At 40.2% G+C, this 11412-nt stretch overlaps 1 protein-coding gene across 1 annotated transcript; it reads left to right on the top strand.

The window, feature by feature from the left end:
• Window positions 1-346: 346 nt before the first annotated feature.
• LOC138958941 (uncharacterized) lies at window positions 347-3749 on the top strand. The gene is made up of 3 exons (XM_070330284.1): window positions 347-508; window positions 1297-1387; window positions 2399-3749. Exons 1-3 carry the CDS (start codon window positions 383-385, stop codon window positions 2740-2742), a joined length of 561 nt encoding a protein of 186 aa, XP_070186385.1. The 5' UTR covers window positions 347-382; the 3' UTR covers window positions 2743-3749.
• The last annotated feature ends 7663 nt before the right edge of the window (window positions 3750-11412 follow it).

The following is an 11412-nucleotide window of genomic DNA, read 5'->3' as shown; positions in this document are numbered from 1 at the left end:
ATTTCTGTACTAGCTGTACTATGTACGCGTGTGTCTGCGTGTGTACCTGTGTGTGCATGTGTACACTGTACTTACGACTGTGAGTGTGAGTCAGCAGTCAGTACAAAACAACAGTTTACACTTGATGACAAACTACCCGTGGGCATATTTGCCGAAATCTTTATCAAACCTTGCTTACGGGAAAACTACAGTACAAAGGTACATCACTCATCCGTTTTGCGTTCAGGCAGAGCGTTAGATTTAGACTGAAGATCTGATTTATTTTTTGTCTTTCCTTTTTGCTTAGTTTAACAATAACATTGTTGTTTTTATTGTCAAACTAGGTGCAGAATATGGATGCAATTCACAAGGCGAGAGGACTTTGAAAAGCTGCAGCCAGCTGATGTTCAAGGTCTCAAGCTTTGTACTGATCACTTTGAGGCCAACCAGTAAAACAATCCTGCAGAGAGGATCACTTGTGTGGAATGCTGTCCCGACATTGTTTGCAGTGCCCAATCCACCACCGAAGGTTATTTATTTATTGGTTTTAGGTTTTTGCAAACCAATGAAGCACACTATTAAATGCAGTTTGAGTAATGACAAGTTTGAGGCTGATGTAAGAATTGAAAAAAAACAGCATTGTTCCCATCAAATAATGCCTGTTTGCATTTAGCGCAAAAAAATGATAAGGCCAACAAAAAAAAGTTACTTATTTTGGATCGACGTCTTGATTATGATGATATGATGAACTTATTTTGCCAAAAAACAGCCCCAAATGGCAAAAAAAGTATAGGGTCGGCGTCAACAACAAAAAAGTTGTATGTTTCTGGTCACCTGACCCTACCTATGTTTTCCCGACGACCCTAGACTTTTATTTTTGCATTTTCAAAAATAAAAGGGGTATTCGAAAATCAATTGTTTTCCTGTTTTTCAACAAAATAAGTTAAAAAGATGGTTTAAAAAAAAAGTTTAGAAAAAAAATCTCCACCTTTAGTCATGTTAGGCCACAAAAAAAGTCTGTTTAAGGTAACATAGGCCCCCCCAAAAATAGCGTCGGTAGGTCGGCTTTTTATTTTTGTATTTTAGCCATCTGAATATTTTAATTTCATTTTTTAATGCCCCAAAAAAGTCTAGGGCCGGTGGGAAAAAAATAGGGTCGGTCCGGATACTGTAAACAGATTATTTTTTGTTTTGCCTTACGAGAAACATACACTTTTTTGTGTGGCCTAAGACCAATGCCATGAAATTGGGAGAATTGTTTCATTGTGACTGGGTGTTGGTTGTGAGTTTGTCAGTTAAAGAGCTGTGCATTTGCAGGTTGCTAGTGGGAGGAAGCCACCATCGCAAAGGGTAGCTACAAATGAAGCCAGCACCGACCTGTCGCCTGATGCACAAATTGTTCAACCAGGTAAGAGATTTTTAACCATGAAGAACACCCTGACATCAAAAAATGTTTAAACCCATCCATTACATAGTTGATAATTGCTGTATAGGGTGACGGGCGCTGTGGCGGGGTGGTAAGACGTCGGTCTATTAACTCGGAAGGTCGAGGGTTCGAATCCCGGTCGCGGCCGCCTGGTGGGTTAAGTGTGGAGATGTTTCCGATCTCCCAGGTCAACTTATGTGCAGACCTGCTAGTGACTTATCCCCCTTCATGTGTACACGCAAGCACAAGACCAAGTACGCACGAAAAAGATCCTGTAAGTGTAATCCATGTCAGAGTTCGGTGGGTTTTAGAAACACAAAAATACCCCGCACGCTTCCTCCGAAAGCGGCGTATGGCTGCCTAAATGGCGGGGTAAAAACGATCATACACGTAAAATTCCACTTGTGCAAAAAAAATGAGTGCACGTGGGAGTTTCAGCCCACGAGCGCAGAAGAAGAAGAAGAAGAAGAAGAAGCTGTATAGGGCGGATGCATGGATGGATGAAATTGTACCTGTAGTTCCAACACGTAAAGATGGGAAACATATCCTGTTAGAGGCATGGTGTAACAAGAAACAATTAAGTGGCTCTATTACCATCTCCCCCCCCCCCCCCTTTCCCCATCGCGATATAAGCTTCGTGGTTGAAAACGACGTTAAACACCAAATAAAGAAAGAAAGAAAGAGGCATGGTGTGTGAGGAGTTTACCTGGTACTGTTGTCCTAATCAATCAATCAATCAATCAATCAATATGAAGCTTATATAGCGCATATTCCGTGGGTACAGTTCTAATGGCCTCACCCATTCAGTACCAAACAAGGTCAATTCCATCATTGTTCCACATCGTATCCATAGTTGCTAATACACTTCATTTCTGGCCTGCCTTCCTACGCTATTGTTTATTTTCATTTTGTGATTTAATTACACGTGTTTTAATTTCTTCCAGGTTGTAACTTGTTATGGTTATGTTATTTTATGTGTGTTTTCTTTTTTAGATGACATTCAGGCGATCCTGGAGGACATAGGATGTAAAGCATCAAAGTCGTCATCTTCCCCATCCCCTCGTGAAGCGGAACTTTGGCAGAAGGTCAACAAACTGAGGAGCAAGGTTTTCCGATTAGAAAAGAAAACGATGGAACCCCGTGTAAAACGAGCGAGTAAATTAGCCAAGCCTCCCAAGAAAGACTTTGTAGTAGAACAGTTGTCTCATATATTATCAGGCGAGGCGAGCTATTTTGCCATTTATGCCTGTTACATATTTACCGGTTATCTGCTGCTGTGTCCAATCCTGGCAGAGACGGGAACGCATGTTACCAAGGAGCTGAAGGAGAGTCAATGAGATGAGAGAATGTGATTAACAATTGCCAACTCTCTCCGTACAAAGAGGGTCCAAAATTGTATAAAAAAAAATAGATGGTAGGCAATTCAAAATTAAAAAAGGACTCTCGGAGCATGGACTTAATGAGTCAAAAATTAAAGAAGGCTCTATGACCCGAAGTACATGTTTTGTCTATTGTCTTTTTTATTTTGAATTCCCTACCATCTATATTTTGATACAATTTTGGACCCTCCCTGGTGTGTTGTTTCTGATGTACCTTTTAGTCTGTTTACAGTAACATAGGCACACAAAAAGAGGGTCGGTAGGTCGGCTTTTCTGAATTTTTTTTTATAACCATCTTTTTAAATTATTTTGCAAAAAAACAGGAACAAAATTGATTTTTTTTTCTTTTTCTTTTTTTCCAAATGCCAAAAAAAAAGTCTAGGGTTGGTCTAGAAAAATAGGGTTGGTCGGGATACCGTAAACAGGCTATTTTGCTTTGTTTTGCCTAAGCAAAGACTAACAAACTTTCTTTAGGGTCTGACATTGTATATACTATACAATTTTTTGGGTATTAACTAAATACATGTATACAGTTTTCGATTCCTTTTATACTTTTTCACAAATTAGCCCCCCCCCCCCCCCCCCCCCCTTGTTTTTTGTAGTCTGCCCTGGGGGCGGGAGGTCTCCTAATTTCGGTTTCTAGGGTCACCTTATGCTTCCCCATGAGCTGAGAACTTAATTTAAAATGAGCCTCGATTTTTTTATTTGTATTTTGTAATTGTGCCTTTGTCCAGTCACATGATTTCACTTTGTACTTAAAAACTTGGCGCTGTCATCATTTATTGCTATTTATTGTTCAGTTGTTCAGTATTTATTGCTATTGGGCATCAGTTATTCAGTTGCCCTCTTTCGAATGAGCCATGCATGCATTATGGATGTGTTTAGCGAATTGGGATACCTAAAGCAATGTAAAAGAAACAATGTGAAGCAAACATATAGCACCAAATAAAATAACCGAATCAGAATGGAAACTTCTTCAGTGTATGTGTGTGTGTGTGTGTGTGTGTGTTTGCTGTTTTAAATACCGAAAATGTGAAAATAAAGCAAGTCACAGCATGAGAAAGATCGACTGTACTAGTCATGACAAAGCAGGAGACAGCCTGGTCAGCATGTAGAAAAGGGGAATAACTCGTATTTAGCCATTCTCATTTCTAAGCATGCCCAATGAGGAAGTTATCCTTCTTCCCATTGTAGTTTCTTTGACCAAGTTGCGCTGTTTCCAACGACTTAACCACATGTCTGATGCCGAGAAGCCCACCACATTAAAAGCACCTGCCAGTTCAATCGCTTTCCGTTGCAAGTCCTTGTTTCGCACTACCCTGCCTTCAGATCTTTCATCTTCCAGATAACGCAGCACACCTTGGTCGACATGTTCAGATCTAACTGCTGGTCCTTTCGACAGTTTCCGTTTTTGTTTGTCTTTTCCGTACTGCTATTCAAGTCTATCTCTGTTTTCACTCCACTCCCTGATTCTCTTCCTATCCACAGATTATCCACGGGCACACTCCGAAACATTCCCACCTGCTTCGTTATCCAGATACTGGAGGGCTTGCAATTTGAAAGACACAGTGTAAGACTGTCGCTTCGGCATTTTGCAAAAATGGCACAGAGAGATTCAAGAACCAACTTCACCACCAGGAAGCTCGTCAAAGTACCGGTACGTCACTGACAGAAAAAAGACGTCAGTGGAAAAGCATGACGTAATTTTAATTCACTTTGTCGGGGATGGGTGGGAGTGAGGAGAGGGGACAAAGAATAAGAAAACAAGAGGCGAAGCCTTCAAGGCTCACGTAAGAAATAGACAAACAGTAACACAAACTCAATCGCCCCGTCACACATACACACACACACACTCACAGTAAGCATAGGTGACACTGTGCAAGGAAGCGAGACACTAGATCTAGATCTGTCTGTCTGCATGTAGCCTACTTACAGGGACACGACTAAGAGTAATACCTAATATTCTGGACTCGCAACGAAATATACAAACAAATGACAATGAACAACGCTTCGACCTAATGGTCTTCAACAGGTTAAAAAAAACAAAAAAAACAATACAAATATCAAAACGACTTATCAGAGAAGATGATGTCCTCCAAGCGCAAAAGAAGGGGGAAAGGGAGATAAATCAAAAAGAAAAATGAGCAATGAAAAATGAAACCAAAACAAACCAGAATAATAACGCTTGAAGGGCCTGAAGTTGAAAGAGAAAGAGAGAGAGAGAGAGAGAGAGAGAGAGAGAGAGAGAGAGAGAGAGAGAGAGAGAGAGAGAGAGAGAGAGAGAGAGTCAACAATCTACGACACGACTGCCAACTAGTCTCGGCCCGCTCAAAATAACAATGACCGAGACTTTCAGTAATTCCTTCGCGTGACGTCTAACCCTCTTACGCCATAATGTGACGTCTTCAAATGACGAAATGTTAAAGTTTCTACCACAGACATACACACGCACAAACAAACGCACAGACAGACAAAGTTACGATCGCATAGGCTACACTTACGTGAGCCAAAAAGGAAAGAAACACGAAAAGGTAAAGAAGGGGAAAAAGATGACTTTTATAACAGTCTGCACAAATCCTAGTGAAAGTGAGCCTATAGTCTCTTTGAAAAAAGCAGGTTGGGCGTTTGCTAGGTAGTTACCCCTGTGCACAACTTTTGGCCCAAAGTGGGGGGTGGGCGTTTGCTAAATGGTGGGCTTATGCTCGGGATTTTACGGTATTGCTTTCTGATCAAGAAATTAACAAAAACAGCGGTGTGGTGAGTGTTACGGATGGTTTTTCGTGTAAGTGTCTGTGTGTATTTATGCTCCTATCAGAAAAATGCGTGTGCTACTCTGTTTACAAACTCCCGTCTCACACACACACAACACACAAACAAGGCACAAAGACTGAACACAATTAATGCCCTTTGCCCTCGTACCTATATTGTAACATCAACACAAAAATACAAATATGTTATCTCTCATGCAGTCTACAAATCACTTGCATTCACGTAGAAGAATAATATCTTGAAAAACGCGTAGGAGACTAACTGTCTCACGATTGACGAAGTCCTAATCTCACACAATCCTTCTGACGGTTATGTTTCCTGTTTAACACAGTTTCACTTTACGCACATTTCACATGTCACGTAATTCTCAGTTGACGACGTCCTCGTCTCACACAATCCTTCTGACGATTATGTTTCTTCAGTGGTAATTCACACATACAATGACTACTCTCTATTCAGCGGGTACATACTCTGGATCCAAATCACCCACGACAGAATACAGCTCGTGGTGAATATGGGGTGGGGTTCCACCGGTTTCCAGAACTCCTGCGCTGATACAACCTTGCGCCCACAATCCACGGATCCGTGGCGCCAAGGAGGGAATGCCCGTCTCTTCTTTCTCTCCCGCCGCCGAGTGGTGCATTCGTCACTCCGACCGGGGTGCTGCGTAAAAAGTTTATGCTACCATAAGTCTCAATTCTTAGATAAACTTTTCCACAAAATAATACTGCCATTCTTTCTCAATACTATTCATTTATCCGTCAACTAGCTTATGCTGTTACAGTATGTACAACAGCTCATTCACAAATGACTTCATTACAAAAGAACATACAAACATTCTCTTTTCAACAATGGCTGACAACAGCTCACGCTTTCCAACCCAATTTACAACATGACTCTCACAGTCATTTCACAAGTCAGTATTACTGAGCAAAATACAATTCAATAAATACCTGTATATTCACAGCATAGAATCACACATGGTTCTTCCACAACACGAGTCGTACAGCATTCGACCTCAATGTTTGGTGAGCAACATTACAACTAAACGTGGAGACATTCAGAGACACGTCTGTTCTCTTCAACTGTCTGTAATGCTCTGTCTTTCACAATCCAAAATGGCTTCCTCCTGTTAACAATCTTCTCTCTCATTGGTCAATAGCAGCCAATGGAGATATACTTTACAAAAATAGGTCACCTCATCTCAACAGGTGCTTTCTGCACTCATGTGAACAACAAGTATGGCAAGCCAATCTGTACACATGTGTTAAATACTTTTAATACTGAATTATGTACAAATCCATTTGTCACAGTGAGGAATAGCACTCTCAGACAGTGTACGGAAAGTATAGTCGGCCGACTTATGACAGAAATATGAGATAGTGGATACGGGAAGTTTCTGTTCGATGTCCAGATTTGCTTTTCAGTTGAGTAGCGTGCGTGCGTGTCTACGTGTGCATGCTTGTGTATTAATATGTGTGTATGCATACGTGTGTATGCATGCATATGTACATGCGTGCATATATGCATACTTGCAGGGGGACCGTGTGTGCGTGCGTGCGTATACATATGCGTTTTCACGGTTTGCGGGTGTGAATGTTACTTCTGTACATGTCAGAAAGGTATTGGAGGGGATAGGGAAACATCATTTTGGAAGTGCAAACTGTTTGATATTTGTAATTATTTCTATTCAGCTTGTCTATATAGTTTACAGAAATAACGAGGGAAAAGCAAAACAGTTTAACGTACTGCCACATATTTTCCTGGAATCAATACCTTGAGTCAGAAAAGAGGCAAAGAAAGCATCCATGCAGATATCAGAGATTATTCATTTACAAGAACTTAGGCCTATCGACTAAACATAAGACGCAAAAAACAAAATTAATGATTCTTTGCCACTTACTTTCGAATGTGATTGAGGTGGTCCCAAGATGCTTGTAGTAATGGCCTCGTTTAGCAATATATCAGCTAGATTATGTTCACAGAGACTGGTCATGCCGTCGTCAGTACACTAATACAAATTAAGGGGATTGAATCCAAAGACAACATAGAAGAAGAACCCAGTTAAAACGACTGATTAAGCTGCCACTTCGATGCGAAGAAGCACTTTATGGCCCAAAATAACACTATCTCTTTCGTGAGAAAGCTTTGAGTCTGTCCATTCTGCTGGGGTAAGTCCCGAGCAAGTGGGCACACAGAACACTTTTTAAGTCATTAACACAGTGTTGCAGAACAAGAGATGATAGTTGGTCAAGAAAAGCGTAGACAAGAATTGAGTTCCTGCAAGACTGTTTTGCCAAATACATCAGATACCACATTATCTGCAACTTAACAGGCTAAGTTTTTACCGCTGCCGCTGAAAACTTATCTTTGCCAAATTCTATTGGGTAAAGCCCCTACTTTAAAATTAAAATTTCCATTGGACAGATTACCATCCATACAACAACTTCACCAGCATGCATGGCACCTCTGCGGTTAAGTCAACGAAACTTCCGAAAAGGTCAGACCATTTTCGAAAACAAGTAGACATTTTCAAAACGAGAAAAGTATACATTGCACTCTTTCGGAGCAGGTGAAAAAGCAATTGTGGCACTGTATAATGGAAGTATGAGTGGTGGGCTAAATGAGCGAAGGCACGTAAAATATATGCAGACAAAAAAATCAAAGTTCAACCACATGTGTTCAGCCCCATGTCTTACCATCCACTTAGTCGGCTGAACAGTTTCAGTGCTTCAGGTCATACTTTCAAGTCCAAGAGTGGTCCTTCACCGAACCCAACGCCCTAAACAGAAATAGTCCACTTTTGAACACATTTCTGTGACAAGTATTGAACAATTTGTTACATAGAACAGACTTCTACTGACAAAAGTAGCACACACAGTGTTCTCTATAGTGTTCAAATGAATACTTGAACACGTGAACACTAGGTGTTTATCACGTGTGCTTCTTTTGCTAGAAGAACTAGGTACTATGTCACAAAATGTTTGTCACAGAAATATGTTCAAAACTGGAACACTTCTGTTTGGAGTGAAGGCAAAGGGAATGGAGCTTACACGAGGGAATGCTTCCTTACACGGAAATATATTCCAAAGTACTTACCTTCTCAATGCGTGCATGTTCGGGTTTGCGTGTGTACGTGTCTGCGCGTGCGTGCATTTGTGCACCGGTGTCTGTCTGTGTGCGTGCGCGAAAGGGGTGGATCGTCGCTTTGCTTTGCTGGCTACTTATGCATACATTCCAAAGAATGGACCGGTGTGTGTGTACTTGGGCATTAACGTGTGCTCGTTTGCTTGAGAAAGCCGGGCAGTAGTAAATAAGGTCTCCAATCGTGTCGCGAATGATCTCTCATATCCATCAGCTAAAATAACCAGTATTGGTACAAGCCAGGTAAAGCTGTACAGCAACTTTCTTTGTTTTACACGAGCAACTAAGACTCCTGTTAATTTTATAAAATTTAATTTGTTTTAACTTTTTAATTTCTTTTTTATCTTTGTTTGTTTGTTGCTGTTTTTGCTTCATTGTCTAAGTCTGGAAACTACTGAAAGACGATAAGGTATATTTTTTAATAAAACATGCTTTCTATGATTATTAGATCTCAAAGCTTGTCAGTCCTACATTCTTCATTTGAGCGTTGTGTGTATTTTTTAAATAAATAATCTAATACTGCAGGGGCTCGCATCCGTGAGAGGTGGCATAAGACAAAAATGTCCTGGAGAATGCAAAAGTGATAGGACATTTGTCCTGAACAAAAATAAATCAATAGGAAATTTTTTTCGCAACAAAACGTAAATTGAAACGTTAAAAAACGCGAATGGGGGCAACTGTCAACCGGTTTGGAGCATTCAGAGTTGCGACCCTTGGAAGCTCTTCTCTACATTAAGTCTCCCCAAGTCTTGTCTGCTTGTAGAGACACATCGCTTCGCAAAACATCGATAAAATAGCAAATCAAACCACTGTAAATTGGAAAGTACTGACAATGTCCGGATCAAATGACAATGACCACTTTGTGACAAAAACAATAGGACATATGTCCTCTTGCATGAAAAATGTATAGGACATTTGGAAAAAATATCTGTGTATGTCCGATGTCCGACGTGTATGTGAGCCCCTGATACTGTGAATCTTTGGTAACCCAAAACACACGCACATCCTTCTCTCTCTCTCTCTCTCTCTCTCTCTCTCTCTCTCTCTCTCTCTCTCTCTCTCTCTCTCTCTCTCTCTCTCTCTCTCTCTCTCTCTCTCTCTCTGTTCTTTGTATGCATTGTTTCTATTAACATTTTGTAGGAATTTGCTAGCTTGCAGGCTAATTTTTCAGTTGTTTATTTGCTTGTTTTTTTTAATTATTAGTTTGCTTATTGGTTTGTTTGTTTATTCGTCCGTTCTTTAACTTATCATTTATCAGAATTTTGTTTTGAATGTAAGGATAGGTTGTAAGAAAAAGCGTTGCCTTAGACATCGTGCCTTGTCTGTAGTTCCTTCACTTTCTCTCTCTATCTCTTAGTAACAAATGAAATAATTACAAACATTAACATTCATAATTATATGCACATTCACGCGCCTTCCTGTGGGCATGTATAGCAATACTTTTCCAAAAATATAATGCCTTTTTTTTCCTAGGATAAAAGAAAGAAATTGCCTAATATTTCTCATATCCGGAGTCTTCGGCAAGCCTTCTAGAAGAAGTAGGCTTTTCTCTTAATCACTTTATGACGTCATCCAATAGTCATATCAGTTACAGGAGGAACTTTTTGGCGGGCGAACGTAGTACAGTTTGGTTCGGTTTTATAGACGGAGTCGCTTGAATAGAATACGAAATAAAAAATGTGGACTCTAAGAGCTGGCCGTAATCAGGCTGAATTGATTGTTTTCTGTTGTTCACCACGGAAGTCGCCATCGTTTATGGGGCAGGTAACTCCCGTAAACCCTCCATCAGAGTGAAGTCCCTTTTGTTTGTCATTATTTTTTCGTCTGTTCAGGAAAGCAGAAGCGGTCTGACTAAGTACTACGCGACCGCACGCGTCCGCACGCGGACTTGCACTACCTTGCGCTACCAAACTTAAGCATGTACATGTACTATTTTTTTTATTTTTTATATATATATGGTATCTCCACAACATTATCTGACTTTATACCAACTTTTAAGTCACAGAAATAAAAAATAAGGGAGTTATGATGTATTTTGCGACGAGCTATCAAGCGAAAGTGAAAGCATCGCGCGTGGTTCAGCGTCCGACCATGTTCGTATTGATCTAAGAACGCAGGCTCAACCTCAAAATAAAGAATGCTCATGTAATATTTTTATATATCTAGAATCTTCACAACATTATCATACTTTGTACCGTGTTTTAAGTCACAGAAATAAAAAAATAAGGAAGTTATGATGCATTTTCGAAGAGCTAGCGAGCAAAAGTGCAAGCATCGGATATCTGCGTCCGACCATGTTCGCATTGTATTTAGAATCCCACGACCATACATTAAAGTACGGTCGTTTAATAATTATTCTTATATATCTAGTATCTTCAGGACATCATCTGCCTTTACACCGAGTTTTAAGTCACAGAAATAATAAAAATAAGGGAGTTATGATGCATTTTGTAAGATCTAGCGAGGATGATGATAATGATGATGAAAATTATGATACTGATGATTATGATAATGATGATGATGATCGAATGAATGGAGCAAAAGAGAGCGATAACTAGAAAAATGAACACAGGAATAAAGTTTGCCATGCCAGTATTCTGCTGTCCAGTGTCGCCATGTCATATGTTGTGTCCGTGAGTGAAAGTCCAGAAGGAGTCCGTAACACATCAACAAGAGAAACAAAAGATCTTTTTTCCCGAACCCCTTCCGAGTCTA

This window comes from Littorina saxatilis, linkage group LG2, assembly GCF_037325665.1.
Source record: "Littorina saxatilis isolate snail1 linkage group LG2, US_GU_Lsax_2.0, whole genome shotgun sequence".
Classification (NCBI taxonomy): domain Eukaryota; kingdom Metazoa; phylum Mollusca; class Gastropoda; order Littorinimorpha; family Littorinidae; genus Littorina; species Littorina saxatilis.
Note: the sequence above shows the minus strand (reverse complement) of the source record. Positions and strands in the feature narration are given on the sequence as shown.